This window comes from Podarcis vaucheri, assembly GCF_965113315.1.
Source record: "Podarcis vaucheri genome assembly, chromosome: 7".
Classification (NCBI taxonomy): Eukaryota; Metazoa; Chordata; class Lepidosauria; order Squamata; family Lacertidae; genus Podarcis; species Podarcis vaucheri.
The window spans coordinates 14,489,997-14,515,446 of NC_138765.1; the positions used below are offsets into that span (position 1 = coordinate 14,489,997).

Genomic DNA, 25,450 nt, shown 5'->3' on the forward strand with positions numbered 1-25,450 from the left:
GAGCGCCACAACCCCAGAGTCGGTCGCGAGTGGACCTAATGGTCAGGGGTCCCTTTACCTTTAAGAAGGAAAAGGTACAAATGCTATGACATAGAACAGAAGTATGGTAACCATGATGCAGGAGGGAGGGAAGTTGAACAGCCTCATAAGAGCAAAAGCTATTGTGAAAAACAAGGTTGTATTTAAATGTTATAAAATGGAAACTTAATAAATATGTGTGTGTGTGTGTGTGTGTGTGTGTGTGTGTGTGTGTGTGTGTGTGTAACAGATAAAAGGAGTGAGCGACCTCAAGTTCATTATCTGTGCCCTGATTCCCAAAATGAATTTATTGCTGAATGCTTGAATCTTTTGAAACAACACATTTTGCTCAAGAGCCATCTGCAAAGTACTTTGCAATAAGAGTAGATTCCACACCAGATTGTTCCCATATTGAACAAGCAACATTTCTTTTTAGATACATACTTTTTTTAAGAAATACAGTATGAGATTCGAGAAAGATTTCTCAAGTTAGCAGGTTGTAGCAACAAAGGGGGAATAAATTGCTCATTTCATAATGTTAAATGAAACATTAAATGAAACATGCTCAGTGTTTGTCAAGCTCAAGCCTACAATAATGGGGCAAAAATGATTGCAAAATACAATGGTGCACAAGCAAACATTCAAGAAGAATGCTCAACATCTTTTTCTTCACCTTGCTGTTGTCACACATTCAACTGATGTGGAAAAGATGTTGTTGAATGCCTACCTGAAGCAACTACCTTTTTTATTTTTTTGAACAATTCAACCTGTGTACCACTTTTCAGTTCCAGCCCTAATTGAACGGATTTCCAGGAACAGTAGCTTCTGCAGAGAGGTCATTTAGCAAACCTAAGTCAATTAAGAATTATTTAAGGCTTACAATGTCTCAGGAATATCTTGTGGATTTGGAAAGGTAAAGTATTGAATCTAACATTGCCAGAACAATTAGTTTTCATGCTGTGATTCCAAAGGTTTCACAAAAGAGCCAGAAAGGTTCTGTTTCTAAAGTACATAGTAAGTTTATCAATCTCTCTATCATCTATATCTATATCTATCTTTACTAATGCAAATGTTTTGTGATGATCTGATCTGCATTTAAATATAAAAGGATGTTTTGATGTGAATTCATTCTCCTTATCAGTATTGTAGAACAAACAAAGATGTTCAAATCAAATGTTCTTTCATTCAATCATGGGACTAAAAGCACCTTGGTTGTGCTAGTCAATGCTCTCAGACTTCTAACCCCAATGACTTCTATCCCCAATGGCAGGGTTCCACCTCCATCTTTGAAGTCAGTATTGCTATGAATGTCTGTTGCTGGGAAAACGCTAGGCGACAAGTGCAGATTATTATTGTTTGACAGAACTCTGGGGACCTACTGTAGGAGTCAGGATTCAGGGACATAAGATGATCCTTTTGGATCTGACCAAAAGCCCATTTAGTCCAGCATTGTGTTGTCAGAGCTCCTAACCAAATGTCTGTTGGAAAGTACAGAAAATAAGGCATGAGCAGAGTAGTCGTAATGCAGGGAATGAAGCCATCATGACCAGAAGTCGTTGACAGTAGGGATGTCCACAGACCATGCTGTAGTCATGCACTTGGTAGGGTCCCAACGGCCATTTAATTCAACCCCTCTGCAATTCAGGAATCTCTGCTAAGTCACCTGTGAAAGGTGGCTGTCCAAACTCTGTTTAATAACCGCCAAGGAAGGAGAGTCCACAACCTCCCGAGTGACTCCTGACAGAAAAGTTATTCCTGATGTTATATTGCACAACACACAAAAGGCCTCTGAAATGAAAATAGCAATTTTTTTTTACCAATTTTGAGGTACTGAACACAAAAGCAACAACAAATTTGCCAATTGGCTCATGTTTCAGAGATACAAAGATGCTCATATATATATGAACCAGTAGGCAGTGAGTACATAATTTCATTTGACAACAGTGTACCTCACTGTATTTCAAACTCCTGATTGTGAGATATGGCATCCTATTGCATCAGCCAAAGTGCAATTGCAAAATGGTTGCTGTGCTGGAAGAGAAGATGCAGGTACTTGAGGCCTGCCTAGCCACGCTTTGAACTACATTTCATTTTGTTTCATTTATTATATTTCTATGCTGCTTTTCACTCACATGAGTCACAAAGCGGCTTACAAACAAACAATAAAGAACAGTAATCTAAAAGAACATCACAATTAGACCATTAATCAGAATAATTGACAATTATCAGTAAAACAACTACAAAACATAACAAAAGCAACAATCTTCTCTAAAACACTATTAACAAAACAACTAAAAAAATCCACGAAACAGCACAACCAGAACAAAAGTCAGAAGATTCACAAAACACAACAGAACTCATAATCTGCAAAACAATACAGTGGTTCCTCAGGTTAAGTACTCAATTCATTCCGGAACTCCGTTCTTAACCTGAAACTGTTAAAATCTTGACATCTGATTTATTATTACTGTTTATTGAATTGATATCCCACCCTTCCTCCTAAAGGGGCCGAGGTCAACAAAGAGGCATAAAACTTAAAAAGAAAAGAAAGAAAAGTAGAAACAGATTAATACAATACATCTGACTGGCTGCCACAGAGGTCCTAAAACAGATTGCATCCAAAGGGAGCTTTGTCTTCCAATTTTGAAAAACATAATTTCTGGAACAGTATGTACTCTGTATTTCCAAAATACCCTACCACTCCTTCTCTGCTGGAACTCCCAGGCACCTTTCCTTCGCCTATAAATTTTCCCAAGCCAGCTTCTTCTTCCACAGGTCGCCTGGTGGTTCGTTTCAAGTGCTCCTTGGCTTTTGATAGCTCTGGCATTATGAAGGCCTTCCTGAGTATGTGCTTTCTCTTCAGCCTAGTTTCTTCTGGTGAGTAGGAAGGTTTCTCTTAATCAGTGCTTTTTTTCTAAAAAGATTTTTTTAGGGGTACTCACATTTTCCTACTCATACAGTGGACCTTCGGATTACGTTACCTTCAGGTAATGTAATCCCTGGGTTGGGAACTCAGCAACCTCAACAATGGGACTCTCAGTTTCTTTCAGATTTTATCTTACTGAAGCAGTGATTGGTGACACCAAATGGAGAAATGGTGAGTGGGTGGAATAAAACACAGGGATCTCAGGTGCAGCATGACTTCAAGGTAAACAGTTGGGCTTCCTGTGCTGTTCTGGCTACCCTGTTTGGGATTGATACACTTTTCATGAAGACCTCATGCAGCCTGTAACAGGTTGCCTACCTGCCATCCCTGTGTTGGTAATTGACAGTGTTTGGGAAGGAAGGTGGATGGGGTAATCTCTCCTGGTGCACCTTTCTTCCTATAACCTTCAGGCCCTCCCCATCCAGCCAACAGCTATCTGTTGGGCTGTTGGTAGCACACTTACCAGCACCAATAATGTGGCTATGTATGGAAGTGTGTGATAGGACTTACAAAATCCCATCTTAAAAGTCACTGCTCAAATGATTGGTGATGGCAAGAACTGAGAACAACATTGGGACTGTGAGAGGGAGGTTTGAATCTTCTCATCGCCATGTGTTGAGGTGCGGGGAAATGTGTGTGAATGGGAATAAGGCTGTGCATCTGTCTGTGTCTGTGCATATTTGTATGTGAAAGAGATAGACACATGCAGCCTCTGCCCCACCACTGGAAGTGGATCTTGAGAAAAGTAAGATTCCTCATGTCTGGTAATAGTGGTTTGAATCCAAGAGCTGAGATCAAGGTCAGATTTCTCTGTGTGAATGTACATAGATGCCATTTCTCAAGGAATGAGAAACTCGTGGCAATGAGTGTTTCCTATGCTTTCCTTCCAGATGTGCCACATCTATGTTACAGTTATTTTTACTATCGAACGGGAGTTTCAGAGGTCTGTCCTAATGGAGAGGACAGATGCTTTTCTGAGTTTACTGAAAATGAATTAGGTGAGTGTAAAACCTTTTAGCCCAATCATAGCTGAGTGTGTGGACCGTGGATTATTTGGGGATGATGTGCATGTATGAATGCAAAATGACCACAGAGTGTGCTTTCGCCAAAATGTCAAGAAACACAGCCTTTTTTTCAGTGTAGAGCTTTCATGCATAGTGTGTGCTGCCGCAACTCACCTGAATTTCCTTGTTCATGCTTTCTTCTTTAAAGTCACATTCCACAACATTTAGAAGTCTACATGGAGAGGCTGAAAATTATTATTATTATAATAGATTTATTTACACTCTACCTTTCCCCCTGACGAGACTCATGGCAGCTTACAGACAAAAACAAGAACCTCTAAAAACATAGACAAATCAACCATATTGCCAAGCAGGCCTGCAATATGGGGACAGCTCACATCTTCAAACTCTGACAGGTACACTCTAACATCAACTGAAGGCACAAGGGATCTATTTTTAAAATAACCAACATCTATCATCTATCTGCCTGTCTATTTCCCCACAAAAGCTTACTTGCAAAACATTTTTAATTTTTGAGAGCCAGATTGAGGCGAGATCAAGGGAATGAAAAGAGTAGAGGGAAAAGGAAAGAACAGAAGAAGAAGAAGAAGAGGAGTTTGGATTTGATATCCCGCCTTTCACTCCCCTTCAGGAGTCTCAAAGCGGCTAACATTCTCCTTTCCCTTCCTCCCCCACAACAAACACTCTGTGAGGTGAGTGGGGCTGAGAGACTTCACAGAAGTGTGACTGGCCCAAGGTCACCCAGCAGCTGCATGTGGAGGAGCGGAGACGCGAACCTGGTTTCCCAGATTACGTGACTACCGCTCTTAACCACTACACCACACTGGCTCTTCACAGGAAATAATTCAACCTGCTGGGGCTCTTCAGGAAGTAAGAACATTATAGAGAAAGGACAAACCAACTTTCTTTTCTGTATCTCAGCAATAAATATTGTTGATATTTCTTCTGGCGATCTTAATTCCGGCTTGGGATTCATCCAGCCCAGCCTTTCACATGATGAATTCTGCATATAAGTTGAATAAGCAGGGAGACAATATACAGCCTTGCCGTACTCCTTTCCCAATTTTGAACCAATCAGTTGTTCCATATCCAGTTCTAACTGTAGCTTCTTGTCCCACATAGAGATTTCTCAGGAGACAGATGAGGTGACCAGGCACTCCCATTTCTTTAAGAACTTGCCATAGTTTGCTGTGGTCAACACAGTCAAAGGCTTTTGTATAGTCAATGAAGCAGAAGTAGATGTCTTTCTGGAACTCTCTAGCTTTCTCCAATTTGGTTTCTGGTTCCTCTGCCCCTTCGAAATCCAGCTTGCACTTCTGGGAGTTCTCGGTCCATGAGTAACTCGCCTGTTTTAAGCAAAGAGTGTAATATACTAGGTGATTCTTAATTGTAATTTTATTACATCCACAAACTCCTTTAGTATCATTGGGTGCAGCTCATCGGACACTGGAGATTGGTATTGCTTTAAAATAGCTAGGTGTTCCCTTACCATGTCTTTTCCTATTTTGGGCTACAGCTCCCTCCTGACATCCTTTATTGTGTTATCATCAGGTTGGGCGTCGTTTTTCTTTTGGGTAAAGATGTTGTCACTCAGCAACATTTATCTGACCTCTCCAAGCAGAGGTCCTACTACTGGCTTGTTCATCCTCTTGTTTCGAACATAACCAGAGAAACTACACACACACACACTTTGCATTGTTGCATCAATATGTATATTAGGAAGCATCATATAAATTTCAATTATTAGGGGGTTGATTTGAAAAATTTTGGTTTTGAATTGTACCTATTTCTTTCTTTGTCTCTCTCACAGGTGATGATATAGAAGACAGATATCTATGGGGATGCACTACAAAATGCACCTCAGGGAATTACAGCTTTACTACACTAAATAATGCTTCTTTCTACCGTACAAGCCACTGCTGTCAGGGTAATTACTGCAATAACCAAAGCATGTCAGGTAAATATCTGCAGGCTTTGAATCTTCCCCAGAAGTGGCTTAGTCATGCTGGCCACATGACCCGGAAAAACTGTCTGTGGAAGCGGACAAATGCCAGTTCCCTCGGCCTGTAAAGCGAGATGAGCACCACAACCCCAAAGTTGTTCGCGACTGGACCTAATGGTCAAGGGTCCCTTTACCTTTACCTTTACCCCTGAGAAAGAACATCATTCTGGTTTCAGGTTTCATCCTTGGGTACCCATAGAATAAACTAAAGATACTGATCTAGGCCAAGATTATTTTTCCTAGTTTGCATGGGAGGTGGTTAGAATCAGCCTCACCATACGTTTCTTGAAAACAGGCAGCCTGTGTCAACAACTGATTAGCCCAGAGCTTCAGATGGCCCCTAAGGATGTGAATAGAAAAACCTGGATAAATTGGGGGATTAGAGAGAGAGATAAGAATGCATGTCCTTCTTGTTCCCTGATAGCCGTGCTGACCCTGAGCGTTACCCTGTTGGGCCAATCTAAGGAGGAAGTGAGGGGAAGCATCTGTTGGTACTAATGGCCCAGACATGGCCAAACTTGGCCCTCCAGCTATTTTGTGACTACAACTCCCATCATCCCTGACCACTGGTCCTGTTAGCTAGGGATGATGCGAGTTGTAGTCCCAAAACAGCTGGAGGGCCACTACCAAGAAGGCCCCTCTGCCTACTACCCCGCAACCTCACTTATTGCAGTGAAGGAGCCACCAGAAAGCCCTTGGAACTGAACCTCAGTGTCCAGGCTGAATGATGGAGGTAGAGATGCTTCTTCAGGTATACTGGATTGTGGCTGTTTATAGCTTTAAAGGCCAGCACCAACACTCTGAATTATGCCCAGAAAGGTACTGGGAGCCAGTGTTATGTGGTTCTGGTGGCTGCTCCCAGTCACCAATCTGGCAGCCTCACATGGAGTGTGCTGCCGTAGTCCAAGTGGGAGATAACCAGAACATGCACCCCTCTGGCAGGACAGTGCACAGGCAAGTAGGGTCTCAGCTTGTGTACCAGAAGGAACTGGTAAATAGCTGCCCTGAACACAGAATTAACTTGTTCTTCCATGGACAGCTGTAAGTCAAGAATAACTCCCAGGCTGTGCACCTGGTCCTTCAGGGGCATAGTTACTGCATTTAGGACCAGGAAGTCCCCCCCCCATGCCCACCCTCTGTCCCCCAGAAACAGCACTTCTATCTTGTTGACATTCAGCCTTAATCCATTAGCTGTCATCCATACTTTTTTTTCCTGAGGGGAAGGAGTGAGTGGGGTTAGTGGTTGGTGACTGATTGAGATAGAGATACTGGAGTGACTGGGTGCATGATGTGTTTTGTATGTATTAGCTGAACAGACTGGGATGAGTCATATTAAATATTATCATTTGTGCAGATGTAAGGCAGGATTTGACTGTGGTGTGTAGTGTTTAGTCCATGAAAGAAGGTATCCCTGACTCTAAAGATATTTCAAAATGTGTTGCTCTTTTTTTTTTAAAAAAAAAAAATATTATTGCAATGTATTGTAGTTATATTGAAAACTGCATTTTTTTATTGTGGTTACTCAGTTTCATTCATACACACACACACACACACACACACACATATACACACACACATATATATGGAGAGAGACAGATGGTGCTGTGGTCTAAACCACTGAGCCTCTTGGGCTTGCCAATCGTAAGGTCAACAGTTCAAATCCCTGTGATGGGATCAGCTCCTGTTGCTTTATCCCAGCTCTTGCTAACCTAGCAGTTAGAAAGCACACCAATGAAAGTAGATAAATAGGTACCGCTGGGATGGAAAAGTAAACAGTGTTTTTGTGCAAATTCGGCTGGACTTTGCTTCCCAGGGATCTCTTAAAAACACACACATACACACAGAGAGAGAGAGGGAGAGAAAGAGAGAGAGAGAGAGAGAGAGAGAGAGAGAGAGATTTTGTAAACCACTTAGGGACTGTTTTATGTATTGAGTGGTATATAAATATAATAAATACAACATGAAAACAAAATTTATTTATTTGAGAAATTTATATACAGCCCCTCATCAATAGGTCACAGGTCAGTTTACAATACAGTAACAAAGTAAACAACATACTACAGTGGTACCTCTGGTTACGAACTTAATTCTTTCTGGAGGTCCATTCTTAACCTGAAACTGTTCTTAACCTGAGGTACCACTTTAGCTAATGGGGCCTCTCTCCGCCAATGCACGATTTCTGTTCCCATCCTCAGGCAAAGTTCTTAAACCGAGGTACTACTTCTGGGTTGCAGAGTCTGTAACCTGAAGTGTTTTAAACCCGAGGTGTTTGTAACCCGAGGTACCACTGTATACCTACATAACATTATATTCATAATATAATGAATATAATCATAGTATTAAGTCACGTGTAACAATACATCATGGAATATAGTACATAATATATAACACATAAAGAGCATCCATTTCAGCTTATTCACTTTGACAGTCCAGTAATAATCTCCACAACTCATCCCAATCAAAAAAAGAAAAAATATTATCTATTTATCTATTTATCTCAGATGCAACTATTAATAATAACACTTGTTTATCAACAATATGAAAGAGGGGGGAGAGAGGGGGAAAATATTCATACTTGAAGTCCCAAAAGAGTAAACAAAGAGCATATTATTTGTTCCTTGTTTATTTAATCTGTATATTGCCCTCCATCTCAGGGAGGTTCAAAATAGAAAAATATAAAATGAGAAAACAATATATTTCTCTCTGTACAAAAGTAGCTCTTAAGCTCTCTCCCCAAATGACAGACCATCCTCAGTTCTCTTCTGGGAGCTTTCCTTTTCTCACCTAGCCTTGCAACCTGGGAAATCTCAACTTCCCACTCCTTTGACCACTTATTGAACACTTTCAGGGGATGCTGCCCCTAACGGTGCCCAAAAGAGAAAATGCCAAAGTGTGTTTGTGTGTGGTGGTGTTTGTGATCAAAGTCGTGTCACCCCTTCAGGGTCATCCTTTAAGGGCTGGCTGGACAGTCTGCCACCTGCTCAACTTATCTCTCCCCTTCCTCAAACACACCATCAAGGCAGGTGAGGTCCAGCAATCTGGCTGCTGGCAAGAATTTTGCCAAGATGTTGATGCCAAGATGTTTCTTTGTCACCTCCTGCAGTAAGTCCACCTCTCCCCTCAAGAGTGAAATTCACCCATAGTGTGGATAGAGTCTCTCCAGTCTATCTCAGGACAGCAGCAACTAAAATTGCTCCCTTTTCTTCATAAGCTGGTTGCCAGACACTTCAACTGCATTGTATGGACGACTGATTCCAGAAGCAGAATGCGTTGGAAACAGTGCACGTGTCTCATAAGATTAGACAACTGAAGCCTAGGAATTAAAATAAAGACATCTGGTCTGGATTCATGTGTTGACTGGCGGATTCCCTCCGAGCTCCGGAGGGAATCGGCTCAGCGGGGGACGGGTCTTTGCCATGCCGGCGACACGGGGACCCTTAAAACCGCAGGCGCGGAAGCCTGCGGACTGAAGACTCGGTGGGTGCCGTAAGCGCCCCCCCTGATTCGCAAAGAGCCTTTTTAAAGGCTGCGGAGGGGATACGGGGGGTGGCGTGGCACTGAGAGTCCATCGCTACCCCCGCTGAGCGAAGCCGTGAGCCATGACCGGAGAGCGCTGACTTCCTTCCTTGAAATTCGGCTGAAAAGAACAACCCGTGAGTAAATTGGAATCGGATTTTAAGATTTTCCTATTTGAATTTGAGACGATCGGGGGGTGTGCTAAAAGGAAGTCCGCACCCCCCCCTTGCAGACGAACTAAAGCAACGATGTACGAACTAAGCTGGAGAGTTTACCCTGCAAAGGGTGAGTTTAAAAGGGCTGTAACTCCCAAGATTGGACAAAAAAGTAATTTTGTGCAGGAGAGTGAAGTTTTGGAGGTTTCTTCTTTTTGCTGTAAACAACCCTCCCCCCCGGGCCCGGGAGCGTCCTATTTGGAAGCCTGTAAGCATAGAATTTGACAGCTGTCAAAGCTGTCAAATAGACAGTCTACAGGAAAAAATCGCTACATAAGATCCCTCTGGAATAAAAGGTGTTACAATTGAACTTAAATTGTTGGAAACAAAGTAATAAAAATAAGAAAGAGGATTGTTGGAGAAAACAAAGTTAAGTAATCAGATTCCCTCTAGGGGAAACTTTGTGGAATTACAATGGCTGTGGATGGAAAGATACTGGAGCAAATCGAAAGGATGTTTCAACTGGTGGGAACCTTACAAGAGCATATTTCAGAAATGAGTAAACATATGATGACCTTGACTACTGAAACAAGTAGTCCTGTTGACTGTAAGGAGGATTGGAAGGAGAAAGAACCCACAGCTGAACTTGAAATGATAATCAAAGAAAAGGAGACAAAACAACAGAAAGAGAAAGTAAAGTTAAATGCTGTCCAGAATTCGACATCTGTGGAATACAAGCAAGGAGACTATTGGATTGAATCTACTACAAATCTACGAAAGATGCAAAAGATGAAAGTGGAGGCCCTGGAAGCTTATGGAATGCAAGAATTTAAAATAAAGAAATATAATTGGGGCCTCCACATTGACTTTGACTCTGACTATGATTTGAAAGATCCATGCCTTGTGGAAATTCCTCAGCAGTTCTACTTAAGAGACTATGGATGGATTGTGATAGACCTCTTTCGAGATTTGATGACTGACACAAAGGATTACCAACAAGACCGGCGGAGAGGGACTGTGATAGACTTGAGAGCCTCGGACGTGTGGGACCCAGGCTAAGAACTGACATTGTGGACATGTATTGGGAAGGGACGCAAACCGGGGATGGGAGGGAGGGAAAGATGTAATTTTAACAACACTCAGGACAATGGAAATTAATCAATAGGACCGATATTAAAGATAAAATGGGAAATCGAGGGAAGGGAACTGAGGTCCAACTTAGAACAACAGTTTCTATTCTTAAAAGGGCTATTATTGGGAAGGTTAGGATGTTGAGAAACGACAATTTGCTGATATAACTTTGGGAATAGGGATGCAAGGGAGGGGGTGGGGGGAAGTCAGGGACCAGGGTTATGAAAATAAGTGGGTTTTTTTGAAACTTTATATTCTTTTTGTTTTTGTGTCTTTTTTGTCTGTTTGTCTCTCTGTTTGTTTGTCTATAAAAAATGTGAAAATCCAATAAAAATTTTATAAAAAAAAAAGGAATTAAAATAAAGACATCTGGTCTGGATTCATGTGTTGACTCTAACGCTTGCTTTTGGCAGTGCTGGATGTATTCTACAATGGTCTGGAGTGCCCAGGCTGCTCTGCTTCCAGCTTTGAAGATTGTCAGGACTCAGAGACCGTCAGGTGTACAGGTGAAGAGAATCTGTGCATAGAGTTTGTGATGACTAACTGTAAGTACTGTGGTTAACCACTGAGTCAGAGGTGGGAGGTGGACACAGTTTACCAGGGTGTGTGTGTGGGTTCTCTCTCATTCAGTCTGTGGCTTCCTGCCAGAAAATACATAGGATGTGTATGGGGAGGCGAGTTTTCTTTCCCCCCAAAATATTAGCATTCCAGTAGCCTTTGCTTTGCATATAATGTGAGTGGGTGGCGCTGTGGTCTAAACCACTGAGCCTCTTGGGCTTGCTGATTGGAAGGTTGGTAGTTTGAATCTCTGTGACGGGGTGAGCTCCCTTTGCTCTGTCCCCGCTTCTGCCAACCTAGCAGTTTGAAAGCACATCAGTGCAAGTAGATAAATAGGTACCACTGTGACAGAAAGGTAAATGGTGTTTCCATGTGCTCTGGCTTCCATCATAGTGTCTTGTTTTGCCAGAAGCAGCTTAGTCATGCTGGGCACGTGACCCAGAAAACTGTGGACAAATGCCAGCTCCCTCAGCCTGACAGTGAGGTTACCGCCGCAACCCCATAGTCGTCTTTGACTGGACTTTGCCATCCAGGGGTCCTCTACCTTCTTTACCTATATGGATGAGACTGTGTGCTTCTGTCTCTGGTGTGTATGTGTGTATGAGAAAGAAAGAAATAATCTGTTTGTTGAATTACATATATATAAATATATATAGAGAGAGCACATTTTAATGAACCTTAAAAAAAACAGACAACCTTAAAGCAGCCATGGATTTTGAATTCCATATCCATATGGGTTGGGGCCCTGCTACATAAGAACAAAGTTCTTTTTCTGGATTTAAACATCAGTGTGATATTAGGATGCATATTGTTCTATATGTACAATACAGTTTATAATGATTAAAATGTTCACATTCTCTGTCTTCTGCACCCTGTGACTCTGGTACTACCCAATGATTTCTATGACTATGCTTTTTTCTCTTTACTAGATGGCAGTAATCATTCTGATAAGGTGTTCAAAGGCTGTGCAACACGGGATTTTTGCGATCTGGCAGGGACATCAACAGATGATGACTTTTTTGGCAATATCAACCAATCACAATGCTGTGTTCCTAAAGCACCACCAAAACACCACCAAATAAGACCAACCTTGATGAGTAATTAGAAGATAGCAAAGTCTTCCCCTTTGACATCCATGATTTGCAGCTGCATTGGGGGAGGAAGTTGCTTGCCTGATATTGGGAGTGCAGAGAAAGTGGGGTTCACAGGACTGAGAGTCCCCTATTTGGCATTTAGTGTAGGGTGAATGGGATGCAGGGATAGATAAGCTAAAGTAGAAAAGTGGGGCTTGGGGACTCATCCTCATGATATCATAGCGTATGGTTAAAACTTTTCTTGATCATGATCACAATAAATTGGTGTCGCAAATAAAACTGTGTTCTGTGTCTGTATTTGTCAAATAAAGAATAAGCTCCTTTTCTCATGTTGAAGCCCTCTGGACCTCTCATGGAGGGGGCACATGAAGAATTCACCAAATAAAGGGTCTTTGGTGGTGTTGGGGATGGTCGGGAAGGGCAGTCTTTGCAGAGGGAAGAAATGGGTATTGTTACAAAAGTTGGGTGGCAAGAGCCCAGGGCATTCCAGACACTCACACAAGGTTTGTGCTCCTTTGGAGAACTGAGACGTATCAGAGAATGTTGTGGCTTTAAGAAATATGGGTTATTCGCCTACTTAGACCTTCAGGTGAAGCATGGGCCTTTTAAGAGGGGATTGTACCTCACAGCAGGGTGGGCGGCCTTCTAGCAGCCTGCCCAAAGAGGTGCTCAATTCTTCTTCATCCTTCTTCCTTCAGTCAGCCTTGTTCAATGGATAGTTACCCTGGCAACCTTCCAAATCCCTAGTCTCCCTTTTTTAAAAAAAAGATATTCACTAAAAGTTTTTAAGATATAACAAGAAAAAAGAAAAATAAACATACAAAATAAAAAACAGTTAAAAACACACATTAATTTTCAATTACATAACTTCCATACACTTATTTCCTCAGACCTCCTCATACCTCCCTTCTTTGTATTCCAGTTCGATTTGTTAGTTCAGCAAATCCTTACCATTAAACTTTTACCCATTTGTGAAACCTCTTTTTTTTCATATCTCTTAAAGCATTACAGCTGGAAACCACTTAATTTCTATCCAACATCCTTCTAACATTCATTAATTTTACAATGTTTCTGTAAGTAGTCTTTGAATTTCTTCCAGTTTTCTTTCACCGACTCTTCTCCCTCCAAATCCCTAGTCTCAGGGCAGAGGGAAGGAGTTGCATTGCCGGGAAGGACTGGGCGATGGGCTTCGTGGGGTGGTGAATGCTTCCCTCTGTGAGGGAGACTTCACAGACCTGCTGAAAGAGGCGGTTATTAAACCGCTTCTTAAAAAACCATCTTTAGATGCGGCCACGATGGCCAACTATCGCCCAGTCTCAAATCTTCCATTCCTGGGCAAGTTGATTGAGCGAGCGGTTGCCGAACAACTCCAGGCATGCCTGGAAGAAGCGGACCATTTGGATCCCTTCCAGTCGGGATTCAGGCCTCATCATGGGACTGAAACTGCCTTGGTCGCACTGGTTGATGATCTCCGGTGGGCTAGGGACAAAGGTGAGAGCTGTTTCCTAGTTCTGCTGGATCTCTCAGCGGCGTTTGATACCATCGACCATAGCATCCTCCTGGACCGTCTTGAGGGGCTGGGAGCTGGGGGCACTGTTATACAGTGGTTCTGCTCCTTCCTCCTGGGTCGTGTTCAGAAAGTGGTGGGGAGGATGAGTGTTCAGACCCCTGGGCCCTCACTTGTGGGGTGCCTCAGGGTTCCGTCCTCTCCCCATGCTTTTTAACATCTATATGAAGCCGCTGGGAGAGATCATCAGGGGGTTTGGACTGGGTATCCATCAATATGCCTCTCTTTCAAATCAGAACCTGTGAAGGCGGTGAAGGTCCTGCGTGAGTGTCTGGAGGCGGTTGGAGAATGGATGGCGGCTAATAGATTGAGGTTGAATCCTGACAAGACAGAAGTACTGTTTTGGGGGGACAGGAGGCGGATAGGTGTGGAGGATTCCCTGGTCCTGAATGGGTGGGGTAACTGTGCCCCTGAACGACCAGGTGCACAGCCTGGGAGTCATTTTGGACTCACAGCTGTCCATGGAGGCACAGGTCAAATCTGTGTCCAGGGCAGCTGTTTACCAGCTCCATCTGGTACGTAGGCTGAGACCCTATCTGACTGTGGACTGTCTCACCAGAGTGGTGCATGCTCTGGTTATCTCCCACTTGGACTACTGCAATGCACTCTACGTGGGGCTACCTTTGAAGGTGACTCGGAAACTACAATTAATCCAAAATGCGGCAGCTAGACTGGTGACTGGGGGCGGCCGCCGAGACCATATAACACCGGTCTTGAAAGACCTACATTGGTTCCCAGTACATTTCCGAGCACAATTCAAAGTGTTGGTGCTGACCTTTAAAGCCCTAAACGGCCTCGGTCCAGTATACCTGAAGGAGCGTCTCCACCCCCATCATTCTGCCCGGACGCTGAGGTCCAGTGCTGAGGGCCTTCTGGCGGTTCCCTCATTGCGAGAAGCAAAGCTACAGGGAACCAGGCAGAGGGCCTTCTCGGTAGTGGCGCCCGCCCTGTGGAACGCCCTTCCAGATGTCAAAGTGATAAACAACTACCTGACATTCAGAAGACATCTTAAGGCAGCCCTGTTCAGGGAAGTTTTTAACGTGTGATATTTTACTGTATTTTTGGTTTCTATGGAAGCCGCCCAGAGTGGCTGGGGAGGCACAAATAATAAATTATTATTATTATTATTATTATTATTATTATTATTATTATTATTATTATTATTATTAATGTCCCTCAATTGCCATCTATTGTTCTTTGATGACCATAGCTCAGCCACAGGAATTTTTCTGCAGCTTGCATTCTCCCTTCATATCCCAAATAAGCAAAATCTGCTGGTTTTTAGATTAAGGATTGTTTTTTATTTCCTTTGTTTCTTTTTATGACCTAAAAGAGACACACACTGTGGGCTTGAATTTAATTTGTTTTTAAACAGTTAAAATAAGATTGGGAAAAGCTAGGGAAAAACACATCAAAAGGACATGGTTTTTGGGAATGGAAAAGGAGACATATAAAACATTTGTTTGCGTTAAAAAAGAAGAAAGGAAAAAGTTGGGATGATAGGCTTTCTTATTTTATTTTCTCTTTTCTTATAGCCTGAGAAATCTTGTGAATAAGCTGCAGTCAATGGGAGGCAACAGGAAATAAATGATCAAAACAACAGATAAGTGGGGAAGCACAATGTGAGATAGCAAAGCAAGAGAATAAGGAGGAAATATAGTGATACAGTGTGGCTTGAAGAATAATTGCAGGGGTTTTTCTATTTTATGCTATTATGGTAAGGTAAGGTAAGGGGAATATGCAGGAGAAATGATTTTGAGGAGATATGGAAAGTTTTGGTAGAATTCATACTGTTGAAATGGAAAGAGGTCAAAGCATCACAAGAGGTGTTTAAATTTTGGGTTGGTTGGATACTTACAGTGGAATGGCCTCAGGGGTTGGGTGCATGTTTTTCCCCTTATTTATTTATTTATTAGTCAGGTGATCAGTTTTCTTCATCAGGCATAGGCAAACTCGGCCCTCCAGATGTTTTGGGACCACAAATCACACCATCCATAGCTAACAGGACCAGTGGTCAGGGATAATGGGAATTGTAGTCCCAAAACTTCTGGAGAGCTGAGTTTGCCTGTGCCTGGTTTTCATCATTCTAGAAAGCTGAAGTGCCAGGAAGGAGTAAGAGAGGGAACTGATGCATGAACAGCCTTAATTGGAGGAAAGTATAGGAGCACTTTGCCAACACCCAGGAACAACAGGTTCAGCACAGTGTCACAAATTGCTAGAATTCTAATAGCACTATACCATAATTTAAAGCACAGTGTGGAAAACAAATTAAATCTCTTCCCCCTCCCAAGAACTCCAAAGACACGTCTCTTCTGAGCTGTGCCAACCTCAATTTCACAACCCTGGATGTGGGAAAATGGGTGCCATCAGGTTACACTAGAATTCAAAGCTCAGCACTGAAATGGGATTAAATTTGCAGAAGCCCAGGCAATTTTGCCAGATTTTCCCGAGAGTCAGCCGCATGAAATTTTGTGAAAGGGGAAAGGGTTTATTTATGGTACATTAATAAAAATGCACAGTGACTCGATTTCTAGGTGTCCTCGGCCCCATTAAATCCAATTGGGTTTGGCATAAAGAACATGGTCACTTACTCTTTAAAATAAATTGGTAACAGTTAAGGGCAGGGGTAGCGGAGGTCACTAATCAGAAAAGCTTGTGAACTTAAGGGGCTGGAATATATCCTATGCTTTTGTTTCACTAGTGATGGTTCTGAAAGCCAAAGGCAGTGTGAAAGAAGTGGACTTTGGTGTTTGGACAATGAGAGAGAGGGAGAGTGGCAGTATCACAGATGTGCAGGTGGAGTTTTCTTTGTGTAATTTTAGTATTATATATTTTTACTAATTTTGAGGTACTGAACAAAAAAACAACAATAAATTTGCCAATTGGCTCCTGTTTCTGAGATAGCGTGTTCTCCATAACCAGAGAGCACGGGTTGCGGTTGGGGAAACATGCCACCTTGCCATGACTAGGCAGATTTGAGAAAATCCAAGCCTGTTAAAGGGTTAATATTGGGTTGCTGGGGAGTTCTGTATGTTGCTAAATTCAGAGGAGGGGTGGAGTCTATAAATATAGGGAGCCAGGGGTTGGACTTCCTCTTGGCCGTTTTGCTTTCGGATCACATGGAGCACTTGGACAATCTTCTCATTGTCTGGTTACATTCCTTTATTTCTTTATTTTCCCCTTCTTTTTAATCCTCTCTAGTCCCTTAAATAATTTAATTCCCCCCTTTTCCTGTTCAATTTCCCACCCCACCCCTTACCCTGCCCTGTGGGAAGATTCTCCCTGTATCTGTGGCTTGCCTTTCCCAATAGGGAGAGAGAGCCCCCGTTAGGGGCTTTCTTTTGCAAAAAGGTTTCCCCCATTTCTCTTGTTGAAATTGTGGGGCTAGTCAGGGCTGTTCCCAGCTTAGCTGGTATCACTTTCGTTTATAGTATCCCCGAAGGTTGGCTTTATGGCTCCCTGTGCCTCCAAGGACTATGAGCACTCTGTATATGCTCTTGAACTATGCTGTTTCTGAACAAGTTTAATTTCTTTAAGTTTGTTTTGCCCTGATAGTGGCGACTGCCATTTTGGAGATGAGCCATTGTGGCTTAGTGGCTAAAGTGCAGGACTAGGACCTGGGAGACAGGGTTCATATACCCCTCTTAGCCATTGTTATAACAAAACAAAACAAACTGCTCCTTAGGGGCTATTCTGTTGCTGGGTAGTTCGGCCCATTTGTGAAAAAAGAACTTTGGGTTTCTTGAAGGGGTGCTTCCCTCTAAAAGGGCAAACAGGGGTACCTGGACAAGCTGCGGGCTACCTCAACTCTGCTATTTCACTGGAAACATTTATGCCTGGCCTAGCAGGTGATCCTAGGGCTTTGCCCTATAATTCAATGGCCTGGAAGCGTTTCTGGCCTCAATAGTGTCCCCATGTGGTCCATGAAGCATTGGTTTCACTGGGTCAGCGGATAGTGCCAGTAATGCCTAGGTTGCAGGATTGGTCCCTGTATGGGACAGCTGCATGCTCCCCAATTGCTTAACCTGGACACTTAAGTCCTTTTGGTGGTTACCTCACTGCGAGGGATGTAACGGGCGCCATGTTTGCAATATGCAACTGGGAGAAAGCACCTTTGCGTGCCCGCATTGCAGTTTGCTCTGTGTGTTGCAGAGCACGGTGCTGCACGGGCTGCAATTGCATTGCATTGCTAGGAGATTTGCAGTTGCATTGCACAGAGGGTGTGTGCATTGCATGGAGTGTGTGTGTGCATTGCACGGAGCGTGTAGTTGCATTGCACGGAGCGTGTAGTTGCATTGAACAGAGGGTGTGCAGTGCACGGAGTGTGTAGTTGCATTGCATGGAGTGTAGTTGCATTGCATGAAGGGCGTGTGCATTGCATGGAGGGTGTAGTTCTATTGCACAGAGTGTGTTGTTGTTGTTTTTTGCATTGCACGGAGTGTGTGTGCATTGCACAGAGTATGTAGTTGCATTGAACAGAGGGTGTGCAGTGCACGGAGTGTGTAGTTGCATTGCATGGAGTGTAGTTCATTGCACGAAGGGTGTGTGCATTGCAGGGAGTGTGTTTTGCATTGCACGGGGTGTGTAGTTGCAGTGCACGGAGGGTTTGTGTGTGCATTGCACGGAGTGTGTAGTTGCATTGCACAGAGCGTGCTTTTTGCATTGCACGGAGTGTGTAGTTGCATTGCATGGAGAGTGTGTGCTCTGCACGGAGTGTGTTTTTTGCATTGCACAGAGTGTGTGTCTGAAAAGGAAGCTGGCTTGGCGGCAGCTTGGTTGGGACTTCTTTAGGGGTTCTGGCCAGCGTCGGCCCTGTAAATTTACATATCATGATGGCAGCACAAGATGCCCCCTGCCCAAGCGGGGGCTGGAAGCTGGCAAGCAATAGCTCAATACCTTTTGCCCATAGTCCCATTTTATTTAGGGATCCAGTTGGATATCGTTGCTAAAACATACCACTTGGCTATGGAGAAGCTGTCTGCCTTGAAGGAAGTTATTTTGTAATACTTCCTCTGTAGCAAGTGATGCTTCACCAGATCCGATCTTGCTGGGTCACTTAACTAATCTTCCCACTAGGCCAGGCTGCCTAGATTTCACCCCTCCCATATCCAAGAATCTCCTGAGGAGTCTGCTGATTCTCCAGAGAGGAGGAGGCGTGTTCTGGTCTCTACTTATTCTGCTCCAGCACCAAGTCAGTCAGTCAGTCAGTGTCAGAGAGGGAGAGAGACTGAGTGTTAGAGATCGTGTGTAAAGATAAGGTTGCTGCTAAGAGCAGCTGCAGACACTCAGTGCAGTGCAGCATTTATTTATACTTAGACCTATTAAGCTCTGTATATAGTTTGTATAGTTGTAGATAGAATAAAGAAGATATTCTACAGAGCTGCTCTCCGAGTTGTTTATATACTCTGCTAGACTCTGCTGTACTCTGCTGTGCGACGACTGTCTTTTTGTTGGAGTGAATCCGGTGCTCGCAACTCTAAGCTGTGAGTCCACAGCACTTTGACCTGTCCCTGTGCAGAAGGTGGTCTCTGGAAGTGCTACCCAGCTCGCCTAGCCCAGTTGGGGCTGAAGTGGATGAGTCCAGTTGGTGGCACTGGCTCAAGGGCGATGCTGACAGAGGTCCCCTTACCTTTGTGTATGCCTACCAAGTGTGGTGAAGGCAGATATTAGGCGATGGTAGCAATTCCTGAATGTATGCAATAGTAGTTCGCCATGGCAGGATACCTTGAACCCGCTCAGGGATTTTCAGGTTCATGCTGGTGCTGCTGGATCTTTGCCCTTTGGTTTTTATTTCAAGGGCTGCTGGTGTGCAAAGCTATGGCCTCAAGCCTGGTGTGGTGAGGCAATCATGTGACATAACTTTTCTTGAGTTTTCCCCATTGTAGTAGCAGTTCACATGTGGCCCGAGGAGTTCAGTGACCATCAGATCTGCTTTTGGTCTGATAACCAGGTAGTGGTGAGCGTCTTGGCAAAACAGTCCTCATGCTGTAGCACAGTCTCTGCTCCTCCGCTCATGCTTTCGAGCTGCGCCACTTAAGGTTTAATATTGTGCTTTCTACTCTCCAAATTACGCTGACACTATCAGATTTTCAGATGAAGCGCTTCAGATCTTGGGCTCCAGACTCAGCTATTGCCAGACTTTTCCAGACCTGTGGCATTTTGACAACAATTAGTAATTTCAGAGAGCAGCAGCTTCCGTTTCCCCTTCTGCTTTTACCTCTTATGGGAAGGCCTGGATGGATTTCTTAGCCTTAAGCTGGCAGTTCTCGGCCATTCAGGAAAATTGGCCCCCATCCTCTGAGCAGATCCTGCAGTATTTGGTCCACCTGCTGCAGATTGGGCATGCGGTTATAACTATCCGAATTCAGTCCGCTGCAATGTCTGTTACATTGAAGCTTTATTTTTCAGAGACCCTTGTATAAAGTTTGCAGTGCGCAGGGCCTTGGAAGGTTGGAATAGGCTCCAACCTCATAGGACAGTGGGCAGGAAGTCGGTCAATTTTTACCTATGCAGTATCTGCAACAAGTTAAAACTTGTCTGCGGGTTAAAGATCAAGGTGAGACTCCTTTCAGTAGTCCACTGCATTTTCGCACTGAGGGTTGGGGAAATGGTTGTTGGAGCCAGCACGGGGCTGAGAGTCTGGAGGCTTATTGCTTCAGGACTTTTCCTTATCCTTTGGAGCTTGTCATTAGAGTTGGTAACTCTAAAACAGACTTAGTGGGCAGGAGTGCCATAATCAGGCTTCCCGCCACAGGTGAGGAGGGCCCTTGCCCCGTTATGGATAACAGAATATTTGGCTTTTTATTCCCTGGGGGCTGGCCCACTCCTAGTGCATGAAAATGGGTTCCCGTTAGCCCAGCATCAATGTGCTTACGTCGTGCACCAGTTATTACAGCCTGCGGCTTGCTTACCGCTGAACACTCCTCATTCCTTACGATTAGGTGCTGCTGCAAAGGCTGCACACTGGGGGCCTGTCAGTAGACAGGATTGTGAATACGGGTCATTGGAAGTCTGACGCTGACAAGGGTTATATCAGGAAGTGTCACAATGATGTCTGTGCTGATGCTTGTCTGTTATTTCCTTTTTTCATAGGAGCAGCTGTGCACATTTGAGCCACAGCATTGTACGTTTTATTCCTGGGGTGTCTAACGAAATTGCTGATGCTCTGTCCCGTTTTCAGATGGAGCGGTTCAGACTTCTGGTTCCAGAGGCACGGATACGTCCGGAATATTTCCCGGATCATCTCTGGAACCTTGGCAGCAATTAGTTTTGCAGGGAGTAGCGGCTTCGGTTTCCCCTTCTACCCTTAGATCTTACAAAAAGGCTTGGACCGATTTTTTGACATTTTCGCGCCAGACAACCTCTAATTTAGAAGGTGTTCCCCCCACCTCCTCGCAGGTGTTGAGTTATTTAGCACATTTATTTCAATTGGGGTGGGCAGCAAGAACTATTAAGATACAGGTGGCTGCCATTGCCTTTTTCTGTAAGACATTTTATGATAAGGACCCATGTGCGAGGTTTATTGTGCGCAGGGCCCTCGAAGGCTGGGGCAGACTTCGTCCATCCCAGCCAGCCTCTCGGTGCCCCATTTCTTTTGATTTGTTGAGCAGGATGCGCAAGAGGCTGAGGGTGGTGTGCTGGTCGGGGTACGAGGCTCGCCTTTTCTCGGCTGCCTTTTCTATTGCCTTTTTTGGAGCTATGAGAGTGGGTGAACTGGTATTTGAAGACAACAGAGATGGTCGTTCCAGGGGCCTTTTGCTCAGGGATGTGCAGCTAACCCCCGCAGAATTGAGAGTCACAGTCAGAACTTCTAAGACTGATCAGAAGGGTAGGGGTGCCGTCATTCGTCTCCCTGCCACGGGAGAGGCAGGCCCTTGCCCTGTGAAGGATGTCAGTAAGTACTTAGCAGTACGCGTCATGGGTGATGGGCCTCTGCTTAGACATGAAAATGGGTCGCCCCTAACGAGACGCCAGTTTGCACAGGTGATGCGTAAAGCGATTCTCGCTTGTGACGGCACGTCAGATGGTTTCGCCCCTCACTCCTTTAGGATTGGGGCTGCAACAACGGCTGCTCATTGGGGTTTGTCGGCCGCCAGGATAAAGGATTTGGGGCGCTGGAAGTCGAATGCCTTTCGGGGCTATGTTCGTTAGTACTCTCGGACTCTTATACTGTTTGTTTTTGTTTATCTCAGGTCTGGCGGCTGTTCGCATCTGGTTGGTAGGGCACAGCATCATCCATTGGGCTGGTGTCGCAGCACGGCAGTCCAGGCTGGGTCCAGGTCTCGGCTTCCCTCCACATGTGCAGCTGTCGTGGCTGTCCAGGCGGGGTATGCGCTGGTCTGAGTTCCTGCCAAGGATTCGGAGGCAGTTGCTCTTGGAAGGGCCGCCCACGGCTATCGTGGTGCAGCTGGGTGAGAACGACCTGGTATCCGTGGACTGTCTTTCACTTCGTGCTGCAATTTTGAGTGACTTGGAGATGCTGCGAACATTGGTGCCGTCAGCTAAGATATTTTGGTCTAAGCTATTGCAACGCCGCATTTGGTTGGGCAGTCGTTGCCCGGCAGCCACAGAAAGGGCCAGGAAACGCATCAATTCTGCGGTGGCTAAGAAGATTTTTGAGTTGGATGGTGATGTGATTTCCCATCCGGTGATATTGTTTCAAGCTACGCCCCTTTTTAGGGCTGATGGGGTGCATCTTTCTGCCTCTGGGAACGAGGCTTGGCTAGGTGCAGTGGTGGCTAAGCTAAGGGCTTGGCTGGGGCTGTGAGTGGTTTGGCGGTGAGCTTGAGGCTCCATGGCGGTTAGGCATTGGTTAAGGTGGTTCTTGGAGGGGTAAGTGCCTACCCCTCCAAATGATGCGAAGGGAATTCCGTTAAAGGAATCCAGGGGCTTGCCATTCTTTCGTCCTTGTCCCTGGCATCGGACTTGGGCCGTGCAAGCCCCAAAGGAACATGAGGGTGAGTAGTGAGGGACTGATGCCCAGCTTCATTTGCTCACCCAATACTTGTTTCCCACTAAGGCTTCCGCTGGTGTCCGGAATGCCTCTGGCTTCCGCTGGTGTCCGGAATGCCAGCTCTGTCCCTGAGGGCATGGACAGATAGTCATAACCAGTGCCTAAGCAACCACTCACATATTTTGTATTTAAATAAAGTTGTGGCCAAAATTATGCCAAAAACCCAAACAAAAATTGATGTGTGAAGTGTGAATTATTGGGGGGTGGCAACTGTGGGACTCAACACGCAAAGCGTGTTCTCCATAACCAGAGAGCACGGGTTGCGGTTGGGGAAACATGCCACCTTGCCATGACTAGGCAGATTTGAGAAAATCCAAGCCTGTTAAAGGGTTAATATTGGGTTGCTGGGGAGTTCTGTATGTTGCTAAATTCAGAGGAGGGGTAGAGTCTATAAATATAGGGAGCCAGGGGTTGGACTTCCTCTTGGCCGTTTTGCTTTCGGATCACCCGCCCTCCCTCCCTTTAATAGGAGGTTTTCCTGATCGCTTGACCTTGCTATTGCCTGTCATGGTGTCGTCCGCCTTGGTGCGGGGGCACAGTAGGAATTTTGCCATTGGCTGATTGGCTGGTGCCATTGGTTTTCGCCTACTGCGTAGCAAATCGTCACAACTTGTAAGGTTGGCGGTTAGGCATTGGTTAAGGTGGTTCTTGGAGGGGTAAGTGCCTACCCCTCCAAATGATGCGAAGGGAATTCCGTTAAAGGAATCCAGGGGCTTGCCATTCTTTCGTCCTTGTCCCTGGCATCGGACTTGGGCCGTGCAAGCCCCAAAGGAACATGAGGGTGAGTAGTGAGGGACTGATGCCCAGCTTCATTTGCTCACCCAATACTTGTTTCCCACTAAGGCTTCCGCTGGTGTCCGGAATGCCTCTGGCTTCCGCTGGTGTCCGGAATGCCAGCTCTGTCCCTGAGGGCATGGACAGATAGTCATAACCAGTGCCTAAGCAACCACTCACATATTTTGTATTTAAATAAAGTTGTGGCCAAAATTATGCCAAAAACCCAAACAAAAATTGATGTGTGAAGTGTGAATTATTGGGGGGTGGCAACTGTGGGACTCAACACGCAAACAAAGATGGTCACGTATAAATGACCCACTACGCATTGTGTACATAATTTCATTGCCAACAGTGTACCTCACTGTATTTCAAACTCCAGATTGCCACATATGGTATCATATTGCATCAGCCGAAGTGCAAGTGCAAAATGGTTGCTGTGTTGGAAGAGAAGATGCAGCAACTTCAGGGCTGCCTAGCCACACTTTCAGCAACATTTCATTTCATTTATTCTATTTCTATGCTGCTTTTCACTCACGTGAGTCACAATGCGGCTTACAAACAAACAATAAATAACAGCAACCTAACAGAACATCACAATTAGAGCATTAATCAGTTGGTATAATTGACAATGATCAGTAAAACGACTACAAAACATAACAAAAGTAACGACTTTCTCTAAAACATTGTTAACAAAATAACTAAAAAAATGAAGCAGCACAACCAGAACAAAGGTCATATTATAAGATTCACAAAGCACTACAGCACTCACAATCCACAAAACAATATTAAAAACATCAGCAAACTAAACCCTGCTGAATTCAAATAAACACACACACACACGCCCCACCTTCATGACCCACAGTCTTCCAATAAGTTCATCGAAAGATGCTACCATTTTGGGCCAGTGGAGCTAGGTCAGCAGTTGCCAACCTCATGATACACTGAGGTGGCTGCAGAAGATACACTGCACAGAATGATTTCTCTAACCATCAGTGGATGAAGAGAAAGGAGGATATGGATTTGGAAGATTTGTTTTCCATTCTTGATGATCCAAGACAATTGATAGTGGAGAAGTGTGCTGATAACCCACTTGCTACCTTCCAAGGAAATGATTTCAGGGAAAGGGAATTGCAGTGTGGAAAAGGCAATTTGAGAGTAGGAAGGAGAAGGAAGTACTTAAGCCATAAGGTTCCTGCCTTCCAGAGGCAGTGGTGTTAATCCATTGGTTCAGTTCCTACCCTTTGGAGAAAACAAGCTTGCTCCATCTTCCACGTGACAGCCATTTAGATATTTGAAAATGGCTATCATGTCTGCTCTCAGTCACCTCTTTTCCAGGATAAACATACCAAACTCCCTCAAGGGTTTCCAGACCCTTGATCATCTTGGTCAGGTTAACAGTAGGACTGTATGAAATCCAAGTCATGAGATGAGTCATGCATTTTGCAGTAGACTGACTTCTCATCATGACATTTTAAAGGCATTGAAACATAACATTTTATGTACATTACATTTAAAACTTTAGAACCAATGTCCCCACTCAGAGGTTTACGTATATGTTAAGGAGCATAGGGGATAAAATTGAATCCTGAGGATATCCTGAGTTTGGCATAGGCCTGGTACAGTACATCTTAAAATCTGGACATCTGATTTATATTATTATTTACTGAA

General features: G+C 44.3%; 1 protein-coding gene across 1 annotated transcript; it reads left to right on the plus strand.

Annotated features, from left to right (window-relative positions):
- Positions 1-2,037: 2,037 nt before the first annotated feature.
- Positions 2,038-12,610, plus strand: LOC309537644 (phospholipase A2 inhibitor and Ly6/PLAUR domain-containing protein-like; the record flags this gene model as incomplete). Its single annotated transcript, XM_082232536.1, has 6 exons — positions 2,038-2,067; positions 2,775-2,895; positions 3,835-3,942; positions 5,780-5,926; positions 11,187-11,318; positions 12,261-12,610. The coding sequence occupies 6 exons, from the start codon at positions 2,038-2,040 to the stop codon at positions 12,434-12,436; spliced, it is 714 nt and encodes a 237-aa protein (XP_082088662.1). The 3' UTR covers positions 12,437-12,610.
- Between the last annotated feature and the right edge of the window lie 12,840 nt (positions 12,611-25,450).